Source organism: Tyto alba, unplaced genomic scaffold (genome assembly GCF_018691265.1).
Source record: "Tyto alba isolate M040663 unplaced genomic scaffold, T.alba_DEE_v4.0 Super-Scaffold_45, whole genome shotgun sequence".
Taxonomy (NCBI): domain Eukaryota; kingdom Metazoa; phylum Chordata; class Aves; order Strigiformes; family Tytonidae; genus Tyto; species Tyto alba.
In genome coordinates, this window is record NW_024881321.1 from 34681509 (window position 1) to 34706108 (window position 24600).

The 24600-nt window shown below is 37.6% G+C and overlaps 1 protein-coding gene across 5 annotated transcripts in view; it reads left to right on the plus strand.

The window, feature by feature from the left end:
- The window catches only part of MYO16 (myosin XVI), a 395602-nt gene that overhangs the window by 185327 nt on the left and 185675 nt on the right, over positions 1–24600 (plus strand). For all 5 annotated transcript variants that reach the window (XM_032997101.2, XM_032997107.2, XM_032997106.2 and 2 more), the window contains 3 exons: positions 11131–11206; positions 12580–12733; positions 18631–18781. In XM_032997101.2, coding sequence (XP_032852992.1) covers positions 11131–11206; positions 12580–12733; positions 18631–18781 — 381 coding nt within the window. The remainder of the gene's footprint in view (positions 1–11130; positions 11207–12579; positions 12734–18630; positions 18782–24600) is intronic.

Genomic DNA, 24600 nt, shown 5'->3' on the forward strand with positions numbered 1-24600 from the left:
ATTGCTCCATCTTCCACAGTAAATTATATGGGAAATTATTGGCGCAAAAATACGTTATCCTAAGCGAGCCAAGTATGCGAAGACATCACACCCACTCATTATAATTGAAACCTGGCTTGTAGAGACACCCGGATAATGGCAAAACCAGTTTTATTTAGGGCAGGATTCTTTTCAACCAAATTTAGTCACCTATTGCTGAAGTACAAAGTCAAAGCTTTATCTTGTCTAATGTGAAGAATCACCTCTAGAGTGATTCAGACAAATCTAGGGGGTGCATTTAAAATAGTTGGGATCAATCATTATTGAAAGGTCTGACCCTCCCTGATTATAGCAGTCATGGGCAACTAGCATATTTTAGAGATCTAACTTGAACTTTTCAAAATTTTACAGGAAGAATCCAGACCAAAGTGCAGGGTAAATGGACCAAAGGATGGGTCAGTTGCCCACTGGATGTGCTGTGTCTCCTCAGTCACCATAAAGGGGACATGGAGTTGACACCTTACTCTTAGCGTAAAACTGCACTGAGTGAATCCTACAGAGGGAGTAGAGTTAAATACTTACAACAATAGCACTCTTATAAAAAAAAAAAAAAAAAAAAGCAGTAGGTTGTTGCATTGTTTTCAAACAGGGAATAACTAGTTTTAAGTGACAGTATGTATTATCTGATGTGAGAAAAAAAAAAAATCTGTACCTGTTTTTACTTATATTTGTAAAGAGAAGCAGTCTCACAGATCAATTTACCATCTAAAATTTGCTAAAACTTTATTAGTCCAAATACTGAGAAAGACCATAGGTGAATGACGCATGAATAGTCCCTATTATGGCCAGAGTGTGTAGATCCAGAGTAGAAATCTTCCGTGCATAGGAGTACAGGATATCACTAGTGAGTTTGAGGGTTATGTACAGGATATGGCTACTGAGTACAGAATAAGGCAACTGAGGCTACTGCCTAAAGGTCGGTCTCTCTGTAAGGTGAGGATTTGCTTTACAGGAACAGATTAGGTTACCAGTGCGTGCAACAGACTATTAACTGAAACACATTAAAACATTAAAAAATAATGGTAATAGCTTTAAACAGTAGGCATATTTTTAAGAAAGTTTATTCTTAATTTCTAGGACCGGTGTCATTTCCTCCCCTGTAACTAATAGGGTTAAAAGCAAGTTTTTACTTTTAATGCACATTGAGATTCTAACATTATACCATAAATGGATATTATTGAGGTATTAAGGTCAGGTTTTCTTACCTTAATAATTTTACCTTCATGAAATGGTGGAATAGAATAGCCCTTTCGACACACATGCAAATCTGCGTCAGTGACACACAAAACCGTCTTCAAAATAAGATTATGAGGGCCTCAAAACTACCCTTAAGAAATTAGAATATGCCAGGGTTGTCTGCCTAAATTTAACAGAGCCTTTTGTACATATACATTCTTAATACTGTTACTGATGGCAGTTTGGACTCCCTCATCTCATTCACCTGCAGCATGCGGAGTGCTGGTGTGTATGTGGCTGCTGGCGCTGCACACCAGAGAGGGGCACAGATCGTCACTTGGGTACCCCACTGCCCATGCAGGCACTGACACCAGCTGTGGAAGGGTGACTTGTATTTCTCAGGCTGGACCCCTGATTTGAATTTAGCACAGCAGTCACTTTGTGAACAGCTAGTAATCTGACATAGGTAGTACTGTCCCTGCTGATGTGATCAGGAGAGCACACACTCCCTCTCCCCACGGTGGGACTAGGCCACAGCTCTGACATTTGCCTTGGGTACTTTGGCACAATTCCCAGGCACAAGCTGTTTCTTTGTTGTTTATCACATAAATGTCACCTTTCAAACCAGTTATCAGAGGCATGCAGGTCAGAGCTGACTCCCCAGTAGCTTAAACACTACCTCTCCCAAAATTTCATCCTTGGGGGATGCTGCCTATATCTAAACTGTTAAAATTCTAAATAAAAGAAGGCTAGGGATTAAGCCAGAAAACAGTCTGGCTCACATTCATATTGTTGAGAGCTAGTTTCCTCTACAGGAGATTAGTAGAGAGCTGGTTGGAGTGGTCCAAAGCAGAGTCAGGGACAGGGCTAACAGTTAAGCAGTATGGATTATAAGGGCTTGCTCCATTGCACTCTCTTACTTGGCAAGAGAGATTTAGCCTCTGGGTTTGAGGTTTAGCAGTTTCATGTCAAAAGAAAAAAAAAAAGGATAAGAAAACTGCTGAACTGCTGACTGTACCTCTCCAAGAGTGTCTCTCGCACTAACAAGGATTTCTTCCCATCATTAATTTGGAAATAGCACAAATAAATAAAATTGTTTAAAGAACTTAGATGCCTATGTCATGTTTCTTAGCGTGTTATATACATCCTGTGTAATTTTGAAAATTTATGTGTGAAATTGCCGTTCTGTAAGTATATTCTCCCTTAACACACATTGGGTTGGCTTCTTTGCTTGGACTGAATCATATCCCTCTGTCAAGTTAGTTCATCCAAACACAGCATTTCTTTCAGATCATAGAGGGGACTCTGTGCTTCTTGCTGAAGTTTGAGAGAACACACCTTCTTACTTTGTGATCTAATTTTCTCATCATTGCCAAAACATAATAGTCATTTGACTCAACTATTAACTGTAGTTTAATTTTCTATTCTTTAAGTGCATGTTGACCTCTAAATAGAAAAAAAATCCACATCCACCATTAGAATATGCTTCAACGTAGATGGGATATCTGAACTAATTTTAGGAAATGATATTTAATTTCATTCAAGTTTGGCCATTACCATAGCAGTTCCTTTGAATGCAATTTCTGGATTTCTGAAAACACATTCCACAAATGTTTTCAATGAGAAGAGCCTAAAGAAAGGGGTGCTTGTTCAGTATTTCAAAAAGAATAGAGTGTAGTCACTGAGGGAATACATGTTTTCCCTGTCAAGCAGTTGGAATCTTTCATTTATGGTCAGAAAATTCTCTAGAGAATGTTTTATCCAGACATATCTCACCCTCTTTTCTTTAGTCTTTTTGTTCATATTTGGCATGTGTGATTGTACTCAGGTAGAAGAGCAGCATTTTCCTTCAGATCAGATTACAGTAATTTTTCTCAAGCAGAGAGACCACTTTGGGATTTCTGCCTGTGATATCTTTCTTTCAGTCTCAATATATTCAGAAGGTTTCTATAAATGAATCAAATGTTAATTGTGGGTACAGAATACTAAGGCAAGAAAAGCTAGATTCACACAATACCAAATTATAAAAAAATAGATTTACAAGTCTGAGCTTCATATACAGACTAGGGACAACCTCAATTTACAAAATTACTGTAAAGTTCTCAGTGTTTACATGTACGTTTTTGAAGCTGAGATGTGCACAGCCTACATTGTATGCTTATTTGGTTATTGCAGGATCCCAGGGATCAATATAAATTTCATTTTCCTTCAAATACCACCTATAGTGACTTCCCCTCTTGTATGAGAGGCAAGAAAAAGAAGTCTAATAAGACTGTTCAGGTACAAACTTTGAGGAGTGCCAGATTTATGATCCTCTCTGTATTATTAATATATAACTTGTAAGAACGTAACTTATAAGCATCTTTAATCACAAGATAACACAATATTTTTCCCTGATTTTATTATTTTCTCTGTAGAAATAGTAGACTGAAGAATAGAAATGTAGGTTGTCAGTTTTGAAGTAAAGACTGCTGAAATCTTTACGTTAGCTGTAGAAAAACTTCTAAGTAACCTTTGTCACTTCCTTAGATAGCTGAAAACAGTATTAGGCTGTCCTTCTTTACTTGAACTGTTCCAGAGGTTTGAAAGGCACACTCTTATGCCATGTAGGTTAAACATGCTGATCTCAGAAAAGTAGTGGTGACACTTGGGGAACATGGGTTCCATTCTAAGCTTTGTGCATGAACAGACACAGTCTTTACGGTTCATTCCTCCCACATGTAACCTTATTTGTCCCATTGCCTCCAGTCTGTTCCATTCTCATCTTTATTCTGTTGCCTTATTATCCCATTCATTTTCCTGGCTTCATGTCCTTTCCTTATGTGTTTTATCCCAATCCTAATTTTGTTGCACAGCCAGCTTCTGCCCCTCCTCCTCTCCTCTTGGTTCTCATCCAAGCTTTCTCTTTTCTCTACTTTGGCTTCATGACAACCTTCCTGCCTTTCTGTTATACTTACCCCTTTTTCCCACTTGCTCCCAATCTCCCTTGTTCAGTCTCAGTGTCTTTTCCTCACCATGTCACTTGTTTAATTTTCTTTTTCTGCTTAGTCTGTCTCTACCTGCATCCTGGCTCCTTGCCACATCTCTCTTCTTCCCTTCCACATCATTTGTTTTGTGCTGTTAGTTTCAAACTCCAGCATTTTATTCATGCTCTGTTCTATTTTTTCCCCTCCACTCTTTCTACCCTGCTGCTAGTTTCAGTCCTGCAACCTACTTTTTCTAATTGGTTCCACTTTGCTGACCACAGGTGATTATGGTCTCCTTTTTTTCTGCATTCAAATAGAAAAAATATCTTCCTTATCTATATTGTTTTAAGAAGGGGAATCTGTAATGAGTTTCAGACATCATTTCCTGTGTCTAGAGCAGTACTGTGGATCAGATTTGCAATTGCAGAGAAAATACTATTTAGCCTCTCAACAATACCGTTCTTATATAGGGGTTTACATATGAGAGTGGCTTTAAGGGAGACTCGGTCTACTAAGGCGTACTATTATGTAATGGAGAGGAAGCATATGATCTTCAAAACTCAATTCACAGTAACTCTAATAGTTTAATAATTACATTACTCCCTAATGTTTGGAGTCTCCGTCTTGGGATTTGTTTTGTTTATTTCACTCCTCAGTAACTTAAGGTCCCTAACCTATGCTTTTCTTCATAATGTCCTTGATGCTTAGTGAAGTGCCTATTATCAGCCCAGTCTATTCTTTAAATAGTCTCCAGTGATATTCTAAGGAGTTTTATTACCCCATGACTTATCTGCTCTTATTTATTCCATCTGCTGAATATATAGCTAGCATGAAGTTAGAGCACTTCTATCACAGATGCTTAGTAATGATATTACTAATGAGAGTAATAATAAAAATTGAAACTACTTTCCAGATTTATATTTTTTTATTGCAAATCTTTTAAACATCCAAATGGATGATTAAACATAGCCACTGCTACTGGTTATCCAGTGACCTACAGTGGACTGTACTAGGAAAAGTGGGCTCTTTGATTTGTAAGCATCTAGTTTTGTAAGCATTTAGTGGCTGATTTTTTCAAAGGTTTGGAACTCGGATAAGTTTTGACAATTTTCCAAGCTGACAACAAAAGGAATATTCTCAGCCCATGGAATTAATCTTCTGCCTAATACAAAGTCTTGAAATCATAAAAACATTGGAGCTCACCAGCATCAAGCAACATATTTTCCCACACTGTGCTCCCAGAAGTGCTTAATTTTTGGTTGATTTATTTTTCTGCCTATTTTAAAAAACCCCTAAAAAATCATGAGCACTCACAGGCAGCAATCCTAGCAAACTGCCTAACAAAAATCACACAGTGAGTTAAACATGCACTTTTCCAACCCAGTAAATTTTGCTTTATGAACAATTGATAACTGATCCTTATGAGTGCAGACATAAGCTATCTTACTCAACGGTGAAGACTGCAGATTGTAATGGTGTAACCAGTGGTATTTCATGTGTTCTGCCTAGGGATTTTGTTGTGTTTAGTGAATAAACATGTTTAGATATTAAAATAATACTTGGGGATTTCACTGTGTTTCACACAATAGTGTGAGATTGATGGTCCAAAATAATACTGATTTTTATCCAAGGTTGTGGATCCACTGTTTTCTTATTATATGGCTTTGTCTCACTGTGGATGAGAGCATGCTGGGGACCATGTCCAGAGAAAATGAAGTGGAAACCTGAGAAGTGACAGTAGATGGAAGGAAATTGCAGGAAGAGGGTGGGGAGGCCTTAGTTAAAAAGAACTGAGAAATGGATGTCAAAAAGGAAAAGAAAAATAATGTTGTTCTGAAAAAGGGATAAGAGCACCAATAAAAGGGTGGAAGAAAACAAGTTGTGGAGATGTATATAAGGAGCTGGGAGTCTTATATACAGGGAACAGAGAAAAAGGGCCTGAGGAATAAGAAATGATGGGTGGGGGAGCCGAACAAAAGGTTGATGGTGAACCAGGTCACTAAGGATGGTAGGAAATGTCCAGTGTTGAAACAGAAAGAGAGGAGTGGAGGAGTGGAGAGAAATGTTGGTTTTGACAGGGAAGAAAAGTGAAAGACTGAAGAAATTTACCATTGGTGGTGCATGCAAATTGGATGATGCATATTCATTGCTGTGCAAAGTAGCACATCAGGACATTTGCATAAAACCTCCAGCTTTCTGAATTTACAACTTAAGCAGGTATGTCTCCAATGGTAAAAAAAAAAAAAAAGGGAATAAATGATCTGAGGTGGTGGCACTGGGGCTTGGATAATAAGAGTTCAAAGCTCAGCCAGATCCAGCAGCATATCCTTTCCAGGTGCTGGCACACATCTGGCAGCCTGTGCATAGCTTCAGATGAAAATACCTGACCAGAGAGGAGAGGAAGACGCTTTTCAGGAACACTGATTCTTCTCCCCAGATAAGTCACTAGCAGTAAAACTAGCATGGCTTGAGAGGACTTTGGAGCTGCCTTTGCAATCTCAAGGGTGTAAGGAGATTCTGGATGAATCTCTATCACTCCTTCATGCCCCATATTTCCTACCTTGTCATTGCAGTCACATACCTGTGGCAACAGCCCTCACAATCTGTCAGCTGGCCAACCCGGGTGCTCCTAAGCCTCTGGTTTATGCACTTGAGGATTGGGCTTTCTTAGCTAATATTTAATGTGTGGTAAAACTTAGACCTTTTTTTGACATGGGGAAATAGTATTTGAAGGCTTTATAATGTGCCTATTGCAGTAAATTTATTTATGCTGTGTTTTGTCCCCTTATAGCTTTCTATTTTCAGTGTTGCACTCCATGTTTCATTAGGTTTAAAGAATTGTTCAATGCCAATGCTCCCCTGTCCAGTCAGTGTTTTCTCTGTTCATCTGTGTGTTTTTCTAAATACTTAGATCATAAGTCTTGCTCCCATTAATGTGAGTTGCACTTAATTTCCTTGTAATATTTCCTGTGAGGACTAAAGCTCAAGTTCACAGTAGGCAGGCTGCATTATTTTCCGCTTGCTATTTTAGAAAAAAATCTACATAGCTCTTTTGGTGTAACTGTGGTGGTCTGTCTGCACATCTGATCATGTATTCTGTCTTGTTTATCAACCTCAGAGCTTCTCGTGCACAAACCCCCTTGTTATTTAATCTTGCCTGTGTAAAGCTGTAATTAGTATAATCTTTATATATAAGAATTTCCTGTGTCCATAAATATTCAAACTGTTGAAAGTTTACTGACAGATTGATTCTGATGGAGAAAAAATGGTCTTTTCCAGAAAAGTCATAGGTGATCTTTGCCACGTTACACAGAATCACAGAATGTTTGAGGTTGGAAGGGAGCTCTGGAGGTCATATAGTCCAGCCCTTCTAGTCAAGCAGGGCCACCTAGAGCAAGCTGCCCAGGACCATGTCCAGTGGCTTTTGAATGTCTCCAAAGATGGATACTCCACACCTCTCTGGGCAACCTGTGCCAGCCCTAGGTCTCCATCAGAGTGAAATAGTGTTTCTTGATGTTCAGATGTTTCATTTTGTGCCAGTTGCCTCTTGTCATGTCACTGGACACCACTGAAAAGAGCCTGTCTCTGTACTCTTTGCACCCTCTCAGGTATTTACCCACATGGATGAGATCCCCCTGAGCCTTCTACAGGTTGAAGAATTCCAGCACCCTCAGCCTTTCTTCATATGTGAGGTGCTCCAGTCTCTTAATCATCTTAGTGGCCTTTTGCTGGACTCTCTCCATGTCTCTTGTATTGAGGGGTCCAGAACTGGATACGGTAGTCCAGGTGTGGCCTCACCAGGGCTAAGTAGAGGGGAAGGATGACCTCCCTCAGCCTGCTGGCAACACTCCTCCTAATTCAGCTCAGGATACTATTGCTTTTGCAGCCAAAGCACGTTGTTGTATCGTGTTCAACTTGGTATCTACCAGAACCCCCAGGTTCTTTTCTGCAAAGCTCCCTTCCAGCCAGGCAGCCCCCAGCATGTACTGGTGCCTGGGGTTGTTCCTTCCTATGTGCAGAAGTTTGCACGTCCTCTTGTTGAATTTCATGAGGTATTCATCAGCCCATTTCTCCAGCCTGTCAAGATCCCTTTGGATGACAGCACAAGTTGACGGTGTATCAGCCACTCCTTCCAGTTTGGTGTCATCTGCAAACTTGCTGAGGGTGCTCTGTACCACATCGTCCAGATCATTAATGAAGATGTTGAACAGGATCGGGCCCAGTCCTGATCCCTGGAGTACACTCCTAGTTACTGATCTCCACCTCGACTTCTTGCCCTCTGCGCCCAGCCATTGAGCCATTTCATAATCCACCTGGATGGAGAAATGTCAGTGCATTACCTGTTTCTCTGCTTGGCACGCATCATGTCAAAACAGACTGTGAATGGAGGTTTACAATGCAGCTTTGCAGATATTTTTAAGACTTCCTTACTAGTATAAGGTACAGCTTAGAAAAAACACAGAAATATGTATTTGCAAATATATTAGTGATGGTCAAAGTCACAGACTGATGTGAGGTGAACACTGGCGTCTGAATGTTGAATGAGTGGGAATAGGTGAAGCATGGAGGGTCTGTGAAGGCTTTTGAAAATGAGAGCAAGCAGCTTCTGGCTTGGTGAGAAAAGAAGGAGCCAGGGGGTATCTAAAAGATAGGAATTTCAAATTTAAGGGATGAGACAGCCTTGCAGCAGCCTTCTCAACAATCAAAGGGCAAAATATCCATGAAGAGATGTCAGAGGGAGGTAGAAAAATTGTAATTTGGACAGAACACCAAGAATAGAGTACCATGCCTTATTTATACAGAAAAGGTAACTAAGTTTGTGTTTTATGAAGAAGTGTACTTGGAGGTAAGTTCTGAAAAGAGAAAATCAATGTCTAAGCTGTTTCCTGGTGTCTTGTCAAAAGGCACTGAATAATTAATTAAGGGCATAAGAGAAGTGATATTTTGTAAGCAGATATTTTAAATAATTGCCATTACTAGTAATTTTCTTCACAGTGAATCATCACATTGTCTGTTTTTTTCATTTATATGAATTGGTAAAGACAACACTGGAAAATAAGAAAATATATATATATATAGTCATTTTATTCTTAGGGTCTACAATATTTAGTTAGATATTTCAGTTTCTCTTAACATAGTCATATCTACTTTATTTGTAACTCTGCAATTGAAATACCTTTGGATAGTGGTAATTTGCTCTAATTATTCTACAAATATTTCTACTGTAAGTCACACTTCTGAAGATATGACAACTGGATTTTAAAACATTCCTTGTAAAACATAAGCGAATGAAGTTAAAACTAACACAGACAGTTTTGTGTATCCAAAAGCAGGTCATTGAAATTGTCAGTCACCTGAATACCTCAGTCTTGGTGACACGCATCAAGGATTCCCAGCTGGAGATATTTCATTGGCAGAAGGAAGCATTGATATTGGAGCATAGGATTTCTTCTGGTATAAATCCGAAATGGTGGTAACCCAAAAAACTGTGTATTGTTACTAAATTGAAAGTGCATTTAAACCCCCCATTCCTTTGCTACAACCACTACCACTTTTCAGAATGGCTGTTAACGAGATTGTGCAACTGCTGATGATTTAGTCAGCTCATTGACTAAGGATGTTCCATTTTTTTCATAATGAAATACAAGGAGATATATGTGTTGAGAGTTCTCAGCTGAAATCAGGGCTAATTGGATTTGGAAATAAACCTGTTATGGCTTCCTCCCTGCTTCCACAGTTTGCTGAATTTTCTGCTATTACTGCCAGAATTAAAAGCCAGTACTAGAAAGCTGAGGAGAGCAAGATCTTTTTATTTTTATAGAAATTTGTAACAATATTTTCCTGGTTTTCTATAATTAGAAGCTTGGGGATTTCTTTGCATTTAACTGATTCCTCCTTATCATGGTCTTTTGTAGTAAATCACCTTCAGTGTACTGAAAACATACGGAATTCTATTATTTTTATTATAATTTCTTCCCTGTTTAGCATTTATTTATTTATTTATTTAATGCCAAATTGCTATACTTTCCCATAGCTGCCTTCCAATTCAGGTCTCATTTAACTGTAGCTCTCTTCTGCTCTGATGAATCCTTTCTTTTCTGCACAGCTTATTTTCCCCTGCGGTCATCCTGGTCTCCTCTGTTGGTTACATTTATAATATAAATTCTGTTTGCTTTAGCATATATTCAAAAGTTCAAACAGTACTCAAGTTGAGCTCTATATTCACATTCTAAATGTATTATTTGCTCCTTGTGCTGTTTCATTCTCCTTTCTGACTAACCAATTTATCCAGGTAGACATTACTGCAGCCTTTGATGGAGGAACATCTCTAGAGACTTTGATGCAGCAATAGAAGAGCTTGCTAAAAACAGTTGCTTGCAGCATCCTTTCAGGAATTGAAAAATATGTTCTAGACTTTTTCATTATATAATATTCTACCCTACTCTACTATAATTGCTACCAATACTAATACGTTAAATGGATTTGGTAAACATAAGATAAATGTGCCAATTTCTACTACTGACAGAGAACAGATTTACTTCCATGGTGGCTGTGAGTCAGACCCCTTTGGCAGTGATGGTACACAGCTGTTGAATTAGTTAGGCATAAAGACATATTTATGGTCTAAGTCATGACAGACTAAGTGATGGAGGGTTAGGTTTTTTCCTTACTGATGCAAATGTGTTTACATATGTAAGGATGGAGGGAGACTTTGGGAGTAGAGTTATGCTGAGGGTACACTGAAATCATACAAGAACTGTATTTTAATCTGCCTTTTGTGATTTATACGAATGTGTGTAGTAGCTGCAGAAGGTGCGATTTTGAAGTATTGCATCTGAAATCATATGATTTCAGGTAGTACAGGAAGGAATGAGTAAACTGAATGACAGGCATACTGCTTCTGTCCTACTTCTGCCATTTCAAACACCTTTGTTTTTGCCCATTTTAGACCAACCTTGTGAAGCTGCTTTTGATGCATTGGGCAAATCCCAATCTTCTTAACTGCAATAATGAAAAGCCTTCAGGTAGGTGAATATCCATGTATATTATGTAGGTAGAAGTTACCATGACACTGTTTTCTTTCCTTCTTGCTTTCTTAGTTATACACACAGAGACACATATATATATGTATATAGATATATAGTGTGTAGAGTTATATACACATACACATGCATGTATATGTTTTTTCATATATTGCTGAGATCTGCTAGTGATGGTCATGCAGGATGTCATACCAAATAATAGCATGTTCTTCCACTTGTTGCATTCCCTGTTTATTTTTAGTTATGTTACTGCCTTGTAAGTTCTTCAGTGCGTTGGTGGTAGCTGCATTTACACTTCCTTGGTGACTTCTGAGTTCCTTTCTCTGTCTCAACTGATGATAGTACGTAGTCTTATGAACTGGAATCTGTATAGCTGTTGACTGAAAACAAATTCACCATCCAGTTTTGAAGTGTAGCACCTGTTGTTTCCCACAGAAGAAGGCACTTTTTTAGACCAGATAGCAACAGGGAACTGAAGCACTGGCTCTAAAGATAACAGAATTATAGACTATATTAAGTTGGAAGGGACGTGGATCAACTGGCCTAACCTAGTGATCAAAGCAGAGCTAATGTCAGTAATGCTAGACAGCAGTCTTGAAAATAAGAGACATATAGTTGTTCAACCTTCTATGTCTAGGATAAAATGAAGAATAAACCCAGTAATATAGAAAACTTAATTCTACTGTCAGATTATGAGGAGAAGCTTCCTATGTATAATAAAGCAAGATATTTTATGCTTCAAATAATGTACCACCTACAAATACATTCACAGGGAGCTTCATGACACTTAACCTCAGAAAAGGTGTTTGTGATTAGATACGTGCCACTCTGTATTTGTATAAAAGGTTATGGCCCAAACTGAGATCATCTAAGAATACAGCAAACTAACCACACTTAGTACATATTTAATACAGTTGAGTTAACTATACTCCTGTTCTGCAAACACAACTAATTTCAGCACTTCTGTATGCACAAGGCATATAAATCTAGTTTGTAGACATGTAAGAGGTTTGAAAAGGATTTAAGTACTTGTTTTCATTGAAATACAGAGTTGAAAACAGTTGCATTGTTTTTCCTGAAGTCCTCTAAATTAGTGAATAATACTTTGGTTCGCTACACATTGAGAATGGCTTTGAGGTTTTACAAATTACAGCTAAATTCCATACTGAAATTATTTTGCCTTTGTTTTCCTGGTAATTCCAAGAATAATTTTATGATCAATTTCTAAGCAGTTCTTTTCAATTTATCCAGCCAGATGCTTAATTTTAATATTAATCTGATCTAGAGATTTGAATTTAAAGGAATTTTTCTGCACTGTTTTCTTTGTTTGATATCTTGGTGTTCCAATGTCTTAGATGTTGCAGCTTCTGAGTTTATTGAAGAAATGCTTCTGAAGGCTGAAATTGTTTGGGAGGAAAAAATGAAAGACCCTCTAGCTGTTTCTACTTTATCTCAAGAAGAGCCATATGAAGAGATCATCCATGACCTGCCCACAATTTCCAATAAACTGTAAGTGTTTCTGTTGTTAAGGAGTGATGCGCTGAGGCCAGATTATCATTTGAACTGTATTTGTCAATCTGTGAATCCTGTCTGTGTGTCCTTGGAGATATTCAAAACCTATCTGAACATGGTCCTGATCAACCAGCTCTATGTGTCCCTGCTTGAGAAGGGTGGTTGGACGAGATGCCCTCTAGACATTCCTTCCAACCTCAACCATTCAAAACATTACAGAGGGTTATTCTTCCAAATTATAGTAGACAAATTCTTAAAATATACTGAATTATCCTCTAGAGTGCCACCAGTCTGCCTATCAGAGAGGCAGCCTAGATTATTGGTTTCAACTAAATTTTTACCTTTTCAGTGACTAATGTTGAAAGCAAAGAGTTTAATTCACTGTGCTTTATTAAAGGAGTCTATAGACATGTGTAATATGCTAGGATGAAGATGAATGTCTGTACTATTCTTTTGTACCAAAGCAAAATTTTTAGTGCTGTAAAGAGAAGTGCACAATAATAATCCCCGTTTACCATTGCTTTGTTCTATATTGTGTCCGTTCTCCATCAACTCCCCTGACTTAAGAAAGTATGTTTAAACTGAGGTGATAAGTTTTACAAGAGTTCATATAACTGTTGTGGCCATATTGCTTTGTGGCCATGTCTCAGAAGAGGACAATATTCAAAAGCAGACTCAAAAATTATGAACGAACAATTACAAATAGCATGTGCTCTGTCAGCAAACCTAATTTTGCTGGTTCTAGATTAAATTACAGTATTGATTTCTGGAAGAACACTATGAGGAGATGAATTAAAGGTCAGTACCTTTACTCAGGTAGAAAAAAAGTTTAGCAGTCAGTATGTTAGTGTTATGCTAGGTTATCAAGCAGACCTGGTTTCCTTTAGGCAAGCATTGGGCTAATCCACCTGAATTTCTGTTATTTGAAGCACTAATTATATTAGAATATTTTTTCATAGTTCTTCTACCAAGCTACTGGGTACTTTTTTCTATCTGATTTAGGAGGGGTAGACTAGGAAGATAACTGTGGTGTTTGGCCCTAGCTGGCACTCACTGAGCTGCCTTGCTCACTCTCAAACTCTATTCCCCACCACCGTTGGTGGGATGGGGAAGAAAATAGGAAGAACCTAAGGTCTATTCTGGAAAGTTTTGCCAGTTTTAATTCTAGTGGTACAATCCGAAGAAATTTTGTTACTCCACTGGTAAAAATACCTGCACCAGAATACATTAATAGACATAGCTTATAGTTCAGGAAATTAAATTGGCTGTATCTGTTCAAAGGTGACTTTAGGACTGTGATATGGCTGCAATGATCCCTACTGCACTTCCAGTTTAGTACATGTACTTGTAGAAGTTTTCTTGATGAAACAGTCCCTGAACACACAGATAGTGCAGTCATCTAGATAGTAATAAATGCTAAAAAATTGGGAACTTATTATCAAAATAAAGCTAACTCAATCATGTTGTATATTTTCAGATACATATTTAAGTAAATATTAATTATAGTAATGGATGTGTTTCAAAATCAGGAGAAGAATGTGAAATAAAATATACATAGATGTGTTTGAGACAACAAAGGAGAAAAGACATTACATTTTTCTTGTCATAGAGCATTTCCATTTAACTATTTATGTAGCCACTTACATTTCAATTATTCTAGTAGTTTCAAACATTCCTCTAGGGTATAATGCATTCTGAAGTTTCTGTCATGTAACTTTAAAAAGGTTTTCGACTGAAATTTCAGACATTATGCAGTTTACAGATGTTACCTGATTTAGAAATTGCTTGGTGGGTCTCAGAATTGCCTGTGGAAGGATTACTGTAACAGAAGCTCTCTCCAACAAAAGCCATAAGCTCAAAAAGCCCATGAAAATCGGCTTGATATAATTCTTTCTATAACATCTTCCTACCATGTTAGAAGCTTGCTGTGGTTTGACCTCAGAGGGCAACTGAGCAACATGCAGCTCCTCACTCCCCCTACCCCCCCAAGCACTGGAAAGGAGAAAATAAGCAAAGGTTCAGGATTTGAGGTAAGAGCAGGGAGTGACGGATCACTCATTATGGTCGCAGGCAAAAGACAGACTTGTTAGGGGAAGAAAAACAAGAACATAAATGTAATACAGATACTAACGACAACGACACTTAGCAGACAGAGTAGGACAGTGAGAACTGTTGCCACATCTTGAGAACACCTTTCCCCCCACCCCTCTCTTCTATCCGGGCTCAGCTTTGATATCTCTATACCTCCTCCCAGCAGTGGTGCAGGAGGCAGGGGATGGGGGGTGCAGGCAGTGCCGCTGCTTCTTCCTTCTTGGGGTTGGGGGAAACTTCTGGAACTTCTTCCACCTGCTCCAGCGTGGTCCCCCTCTCACAGGAGACAGTCCACAAACTTTATCCAGTCTGAGTCCCTTCCATGGGCTACCACATTTCCTTAGGTACTTCAGTGTGGGTCACCAACTTTCTCCAACTGGAGTCCCTCCCACGGCTGCAGCCCTTCCCGAGCTGCTCCAGTGTGGGACACCCCCACATGCTGCAATCCTCCCAGCGCTGAACTACAACAGTGGGGTCTACTTTTTCCCACAGAATCCTCAATTCCTTTAGGCGCAATCACCTGAGATGGCATGGGGCCCCCATAGCCGTATGTCAGAATCTGCACCACCTCCATGGGTGGCGGGGGGGGCTGCCCTGCTGTCTTACCACAGGATACAGGGGGTTCTCTGCTCCAGCGTACCTCCTCCCCTCCTTTCCTTCTCCGTTCTTCCACTGACCTTGCTGTGCATGTAGATGTCACAACTCCTCTTCACAAGTCCAACTCTTCCTGCCAGGTCCCTTCTTAAATACGTTATCACAGAGGTGCAGCTGATTGGCACAGTCTTGGTGCAGAAGTGGAGCTGACTTGGAGCCAGGGGAGCTTTGAGAAGCTTCTCACAGGGGCCATCGCTGTAGCCCCCTCCCCTGCTACCAAAAACCCCACCACTCATTCATTCCAGTAGTGATTCAAATACTGATGATAAAACCGCCAATTATTTGCTTGTCAGCTCCCAGGTTTTTGTACGCTTTCTTTTTTTTAAAAAAATCGAGGACATGCTAGAGGATGGCAACTTATAGAAAACCACCTCATCCATCTAAAATAAACCCAAACCTACGCAAAACTTCAAATTAATTCCATATATGATGGCTTATACACCTAAAAATTCAAATGACTATTCCTTCATATAACATGCAAGATTTTTTCCCACTTAAATATGCTGGTAGCAACAGTCCTACCTTGTTCAAATAAGATTACCCTGGATAACTCTCCTTCCTGTCTATTATGCAGCATTACTTTGGTTTAAGTCGCCCTCTGTGGTTAATTATCTATTAATTATCCATTAATTTTCATAAAAAAAGACAGTTCATGCCAATCCACTTGCCTACTCTAACATAAAATCTTCCCTTGCACTGTCCTATAGTTCAGTTTTCAGTGGCACTGCTTGACTTCATCTTTTTACTAGTAGAAATTCATATGAATATTAATAGAAATATTTTTCTAAAACCCCACTGTTTTCTGGAAACATTTTATTTCAGTTTGTTTTTTCTTTTTTCACAGTGTCTTCTTGAATCGGAGTCATAATGAACTTTTTGAGTAATTTTTTTTTTTTCTTCTAATCATTTTCATTTTTGTTGTAACATGAATTATATGTCTGCATTTCCATCTTGTAAAGTCCTATTAGTATCTCACAAATGCACATAATTTATAGGCTATTCTCCTGTACATCAACACATGGAAAATGCCTGCTAAGTCATTTTATTATTGTCCTCTTCAGTTCAAAATGCATCTGTGGAAACAGTAGGCACCTTTTTTCCCCACTCTTTGCTCTGATTTATAATCCACTTCTCTTTTGTGACACAAGAAAAGTTCATTTGGTTGTGAGGAGTTTACACCTGAATTTTAAGAAGTGTTTCTAATGTGTGTTGTATAGTTTATAAAGAAATGGTAAGATTAAAGGGGTAAAGTTGAACTTCACAGCAAAAAAATCATGGATCTTCACAATTTAAAAGAAACATCATGTGAATAATAAAAAGCTGTAAGTGGCAGTGCTTGATTTTTTAATATTTAAATTCACTTGACTTATGCTTTTCTTTAAATCTTTCTTCTCTTTGTGATTAAATTGTAAAAATAATTCAGACCAAAGGAATTTGAGCAGTTTTGGACAATAGTAAAAGACTACTTAAAAAGAAAACTTTAATTATCTTTTGTTCAATTCTGTGTCTGGGTAAAATGAATTGGTATTAATCATTTCTGCTTGTGGGTGTCATAGCTATTTAATTTCTTCGTTAGTCTAATCACTGATATGTCTTATTCTATGACATCCAATTGCTCAGTTCATGAAAATAATTGGATAATGACCTTTCTGTTCTACAGTCCAAATAAAAAAAAAATGCAAAAGCAGTTGTCTCTTGGATCTTTTATCCATGTGACATTTGGTAAACAAATTTATGACAAAATTATCTTAAATCAATCAAAGCAGTAAATAGAAATTTTTATTTTCACTAGTGTTCCTCTAGACATTTTAAATCAAAATGTCTGAAGCAAAATATCATTAGAAAGGAAATTGTGAATATTTCATTAAAAAATGTTGAAACAAATTCTTTCAGTGTTTGCAGACTGGGGGTTTCATTAAAAGAAAGGTTTTGTTTATGTATCTTTTATTCAATGGAAAAATTTTGATATATTTTCCAATGAATTCTGCTTAGAAGGTGCTTTGCTTCTGCTTAGGACTGTACCTTTCTAAAACAATGTGTACGTTTCAATTCCATTTCCAACAGCAGTTCTTATCCTGAGTTGAAATCAGCATTAACTATGGGTCCTCCTTCATTTCATTTAACTGTGTATATAATCCTGGATTTATTGAAATCAGTGATCAAACTCAAGTAATGTAGAGTAAAAATGAGATTTTTTTTAAACTAAATTTGACATCTGGGCTTTATCCCATAGTGGAATGCACTGTTTCCACATTCCCACATTGAGTCCACCTTTCTTTTCAAAAAAATTATGTGCATACTTTGGCAAGGAGCTGCTGTACACTCCATGAGATTGTCTAATTTTCACTGTCAGAGTCCAGATGATTATTTTTTAAGAAGTTTGTGTTCTCAACTCCTGGGACTGATTCCTCGCTAATTCCTCTGGATATACAACACTGGCAAAATCATCCAAGATTTTGACATTGATGTTTTTCAGAAGTCTGATATAGTCTGAAGTGTCGGTAGGGAAAACATTTCCATTTGTGTAAGAATAGGTTTAACTTGTATGTGCATGAAGAGTATTGTGTATCACTGAATTAATTTCAGGAGTCTGCTGGGTTTTTTTTGTGGGTTTGGTTTTTTTTTTTTTTTACATGTCATAAATTCAGAGCAGCTTTTGGTCATAAAATAGATCTTGGATATTTCCTGATTAAAAGTAAGCTAGAAAGTGGTGGAATTTAATTTGTTAACCACAAGGGCAATATCTGTATTGAATTATTTTAAAAACATATTATTTTTTAAAACAGCATTGCATAAGTTAATTGTGTATTTTAAATTCAGTTTCAAAATTGCCTATTGATTTGCCAGCCTAGTGCTGTCAAAAGCAGATTCATGCATATTCTCTTTGGCTTGCTCAGTTCTGCTTCAGAAAAGATATGCATAAAGGTGAATTTTAAATCAAAGTGTTTTGCTCTGTGTCTTTGGGAACAGACCAACCTATGTGAACAGTTTATTTCTCATCAATTTCTTTTTTGTACTTGGACCAGGAACTCGTGTCTCATCCCTGAACTGTATCTCAGTTCTGTGTTTGTGCCACCCACATTTGGCAATCTTTTATTTGTCTGACATCTTCAGGAGGATTCTAATTGCTTTATTGATTCTCATTGTAGCAATCCCCTGGCTTTACCGATTGCCAAGCAAGACAGTTTGCTGGAGAAAGACACCATGTTTAAGGATGCAGCTAAAGGCTTATGTAAGCAGCAATCTCAAGACAGTGCATCTGAAAATGTTGCTGTGAACACTGCAACCAAACTTGAACAGGTAACGGCCCGCAGTTTCTTGAAATGTTTGTTAGCGCTTAGGTTAGTGCTTAAACTTAATGATGCTGAAGACCGTAGTAACTTTTTTCCCCACTGCCACACAGCAGTATGATTTGCACTGTGGAGCCTCGTCTCCTTGATCCCCTCTGCAATCGGTCTGGCCCCGCAGCGTTCCCTCTCGGCAAATTGATCAGCTGCCTCCCGCCAGCCACTGGTGGCAGGTCAGGGGCTGGGGCAGTCAGAGGGCTCAGGGCTCCTCCTCTGCTGTTAATGGCTCACAACAGGGGAGGGACAACTGTTAGCGCTGCCCAAGGTGTGCTCTTCTCTCCAACTTCGGTTTGCAAAGGGAAGAAACACAGCTGGGGAGACTGCCAAACCAAAAAAAAAAAAAATGTCTAAGGAATATTAAGTTGCAAAATAAGTGGATAATGTAAAGATAGAAATTGCCAGATTTACAGCTGCAGTGTTAGCTGTTAGCTCTCTTTCTTCTGCTCATGTATTAGGATACAGACACTGATTATTTGGATACCCTTTATGGTTTTCTCCACAGGATCGCAGTCTCATTCAGTGCATAGGGTGAATGCAAAGGGAGGAAATTATCTGTCGCTTGTAAATCTAGCATGTCGTAACTTTGAATGGTTAGGACTTAAATATTGTTTCAGCCGTTTTTTGTTTGGGTCTTTTTGTTTGTTTTTTGTACAAGTGTTTTATTTTCTGTTACATGCATTTGGGAAACACATATTCCAGAAGTATTTAGCCATTTAAGAAAAAAACTACTTTAGAATTGGAGTGGGTGGAGAGGAAAAATTCAATTTAAAATAATTTACTATGAATTTGAAGCATAACAAAGGAGCAAGACACTGATTGCATTTAAGCAACGTTCAATTCAAAAAAACTGCGTAACTGCCTTGGCAGAAGCATGTACACTTCATTGCTTTTTTTTGAATGTGTTTCAGAGAAATGCATTGATTATATGAGATCAATCAGTGAGTTCATATGTCAGTCATACGAGTCCATCTCTGAAAACCCTCAGCTTTGGAATCCCATAGAGCACTCGGTTCCCTATTCAGTCAGAAGAATGTTTTACACTTGGCTTACATCTTGTTTTCATGTCATACAATTTCTGGCTTTTCTGACTGTGCAGTGATGTGATGAAAACACGGTCAATCCAAAGGAGAAGCACTGCTGGTCAGAAAAGTAAAAGCTTGAAACCCTGTTAGGAGGCACCCTCCTATAATTGTAGGAAAAGAGGAGGAGGAGTTTAGTTTAGGGTATTGTGAGACTGTCACTTGCTTCTTGATGTTCAACAAGAGTATGGACAAGAACATATATACCTCCTTCTGCTTGATTCTGTTTTGATGCAGACCCAGCTAAACCTATTCAGGTTTTAATTATCTCTGGGCTAGACTTTTGCTTTATAGTTTGTGCAGTAAAACATATGCAGAAACTGATTGGAAGTAGAACAGCTAATCTTCCAGGTGAAAAAGAGCAACTAGAGGTCTTCATGTTGGTAGTTTTGTCCTCCTCCATGATCTAGAGTCACTTCAGAGTCCCAGGGCAGATTTTCAAAACTTTACTTTGTCTTCTGTTTCACCATACTTCAGTGGAACTTCCCACAATAGTTACAATTCAAGGACAGGACAGCAGAATTAAAGGTGAATCTCTTTTATCTCAGTAAGCTGAGAAATTTCAGCAGAAAACATTCTGTGAAATTCTGCTTTAAACAAGCTAGAAGGAATGTGTATCTTGTGGTCTTTTAGAAGCAGTAAAAAATACAAACCTTGTCCAATATTTGCATTTGCTGAAAACGGAGTGATACTCCCTTGGAAAAGAATAAGCAAGAACAATCCTATCTGGGAAATCTGCACTAATAAGGGATACCTTAGAAACCATGTTATTTCAGTGTGGTTTTAAATGACTGGTTGCATTAAAAAAAAAATCATAGACTAACAGAACTTTTAAGTTGGCAAAGGCTTAATGAGCTTTAGGTCTCATGGACAAAAGAGGGTAAAACAGTTTAATCTCTTCAGGAAATAGTTGAATTTTAGTAAACTAAAGAATTCTCATATTTTGTCAAATGAAAATATGAGCTTTTTTTCCATTTTGAAGTGACATAATTGTGATCCTGAAAATACAGGAATTGTACTCTACACTACTTGCCATGCATTATGAACTGTAGGTATATGTATACCTTATCCATATTTGTGTATATAACATGTAGATCTTCGTTTTCAGATATGACATTTCCAAGTAACAATTTCTTTTTTTTTTTTTTAATTTCACAATTTGAGAAGTAAATTTTTTATTTACTGCTGAAACCAAAGGAAAGCTATGAACAACCCCTTCTCACTATCTCTGCCTCTTGGGTATACTAATACTAATGAGTTTCACTGTATTTTAGTCTTAACAGTTGCATTCCAAACTACACTCAAAGTAATCATGTCCTGTTTAATTTTTCAGTAAGATATGTGGAATCATTACTTGGATTTTATATTCATATATTATTAAAATAGATCAGCATGATATTTCGTATGCTTTGTGTCAGAAATATCATACATTCTTAGGCAATATGGCATGCAGATTAGGCCTTTATTGGGGGATCAGAGAGAAAAATTTCATCTTATTACATCTGAAACATGCATTTTTAATAGAGAAAGCTCATCACTTTTTTGGCTTTGAGAAAACTAACAGCTCAAATTTATATGTAGCCTCAGGTTTTTTTTAATTGCAAAAAAGATAAAAAAACCCTTACTAAATATTATTTCTCATGAAGTAAGATTTTTTATTACATGAAGTATAGGAGATGGGGATCAAATGACTACATCGATAAAGCATTCTGGGTCTCTCTTGGCTTGTATTAGTTTTTGCTTTTTTTCCTAGGTAAAAGATGTACTTTGATCATCTGTAACGTCAAGGTCTGTGCTGCCAAACAAAGAAAGCAGTATGAATAATTTCCAGAATTTTATTGTAGCTGGCAATTTCTCTTCCATTCAGCTGGGAGGGATATTTTTTTGATAGCATATTGAAGTTACTAGCCTGGAATTGAATTACATACTTCTTGCTACAAACAAATATAGATTAAATAATTTATTTTCCTTAATTTGTTCTTTTTAAAAAAAATATTTTGTCTTTGTCTTATAATTCTTGTTTACATGTCGTTGGCCACATGAACTGTGTGACAGAGTATCCCCTGATGCCCTTTTGATTTTTCTAGTATCACCACATACACAAGGGACAACCATGTATAACACAGTATTACACATAAGAGCTAGAATGCATACTTATTGCAGTGACACAGTTATGTAAAAAAATAAATATCATTAGATGTTATTCTATGAGCAGACTGTGAATGTTGTTAAGTGTATGTAATTTAAATAAGTAGAAAGGAATCTTCATTGTTAACATTACAAAAATCTCAAAAACTAATAACTTCCAGAGGCATAGTTATATTGGAACTTATGCTGTATTTATGGCTATTTTCCTTTTATGTCTTGTAAAATATGCATCATGCAATCAGTATGATAGCCAGATACATTCATTGAGGTGAAAAAATAGAGAAAGCTCATCTGTGTGTTCAGAAAAGTAGATGAGAAGAACAGAATTTGAAGATGCCCACAAATAAGTACTGTAAATACTGTAAATAATGTCTACTACCAAGTCAAATCAGTTGTGAATTTAAGGCATTTAGAGTTTGTTATTTCTACATAATTTATTTGCTTACTGAGCTGTGAATTTTGGTGCAAAGAGTCTGTTAGAAAATGCTGGAAAAAGATTTTGATTCCCTTACTTTAACTGAGCACATTTCTAACCATCTATGTATAGTCAGCATCTTTGGCTATACCTAGATTATGAAATAAAAACAAGCCAGGGGCAGTTCTCTGCCCTAGGGCTATGTGGGATGGGTCACTGCACGTCCATAAAGCAAAACTCTATTATCCCTCAAAGGATGGGGCCATGCCCAGCCAGCCTATGGGAAATGACCATTGACATGTGGCCTGAATGATACCTAGGTATTATCTACATCGGTGCCAGCTGGCATGAGCCAAGAAAGTACAAGGAAGTGCGCTAACAGTCCAGCAAATGTGGGGAATCCCAGGGCACTGCTCAAATCCAAACCCTTATTTTATTTACAAATTAAGACATTTGTCTCTAGCCTAGTGTAGATTTAATCTTTATAGAGATGGATTTAGAGAGGCTCAGGTGTTCTGAGATTTGATAGCACACAAGGGAGAATAGTAAAGACCTATGCCTGCTTTGTTCCTGCAGGTCAGGTGAGCGCACTAATAAGAGAAGGAGGACACAGGCTTCTGTCATTCATCTGCTTTCCCTCTACAAGACACTTAAAAAAGTTCTTGGAATTCTTTTGTTCATTTTGTTCTATTCCAATGTGTATCATCAAAAGCAAATGTCAAAATGTAATTTACTTTTATTTTGCCAAGTGGAATTCTTGTTTTCAAGCCAGCCTTACATCCAACTGCTATGATTAAAAACAAAAAAAGCAAGAAATGCCATCTTCTGTGTGACAGAAAAATCTGCATTCACTTGAATGGGGTGAGGAATAAGCCTCTACAATAGGTAGACAGAAAGACACAGACAAATATAGCAGGCAACCTCTGTATGTTTATCTTGTTCGAAGCTCATGTTCTAAAAATACAAATATTTTAAGAAGTATTTTAAATAGACAAGAGGAGGAGAATAGTTACAGTAACATTTTGATAGACTCCACAATTTTAGAGTACATCTCTACTGAAAAAAATTAGTCAGTGAGATGAGAACTGTGGGAAGGTACATTTTGAAATTTTTTGGCCTATTTCACAGTTGACATGTTGGAGTAAGTACATTTTACATTACATGTAAAAAACAATCATTACGTTATCTAAGTCAAGTAAATAATCTCCTTGAGATACTTACTCTTTTGCATTTGTACATTTATTGCTTTTTGGGCTTAATGGAATGAGAGGTGTTTTCTTCACAAATTTTACCGTGAAAGAAGGAAATAGAAAGCATCATTAAAGTGCGATTGGGCACTACTACCTTCTTGTCCTTGTACATCTGTGCAGCTAGTATATGTGGAGCTACTGTTGTAAGGTACCTTTTCCTTACATTTTTTATGGGTTGCTACTCTTTCTGTCTAGTTCAACATCTGTTGCAGATGGATGCAGATTAGATGCCTGATTTTCCTGTTTTAGTGGATGAGTGGAAAACGATTGAAAAATCTCTTGCTAATGCTCATGCTGTTACATACATAATATGAGGTTTACATATACCATTTTAGTTGTCAACATTTATTGCCTGTTGGTAGAGCTGATAAAAAAACAAAAGAGACAGCTTTCTGTGAGGCATCTGCCTGTTTCCTTATATATTTGTTTTAAACATTATTTTCTACAGAATGTATCTGTCTTTAGAGGAATACTGAGGAAATTTTTAAAGACTAAAGGAGAAGTCCCCACATTTTTCCAGTCACTGTGTCAGTCCCAGAATGGAAGGTTTTTGAAGTCCCCAGTATTACTGTGAAAATCTCCATGATAGAGCTATTACAAGAAACAAAAATGAAGTATTAGCTATAGCACTTGAAGCAGAGAAAAGAGTTGAATCGTGCCCTCCATAAATAGAAGGTACTGCAGGGCTCTGGGACTCAATAGAATCTGGGACCTTCAAGTCCTGCTTACATATACCTTTCCTCTGTGAGGAACTATGGCTTCACACATAGAATCATAGAACCATTTAGGCTGGAAAAGACCCTTAAGATCATCAAGTCCAACCATTAACCTAACATTGCAAAATCCACCACTAAAGCATGTCCCTAAGCACCACATCTAC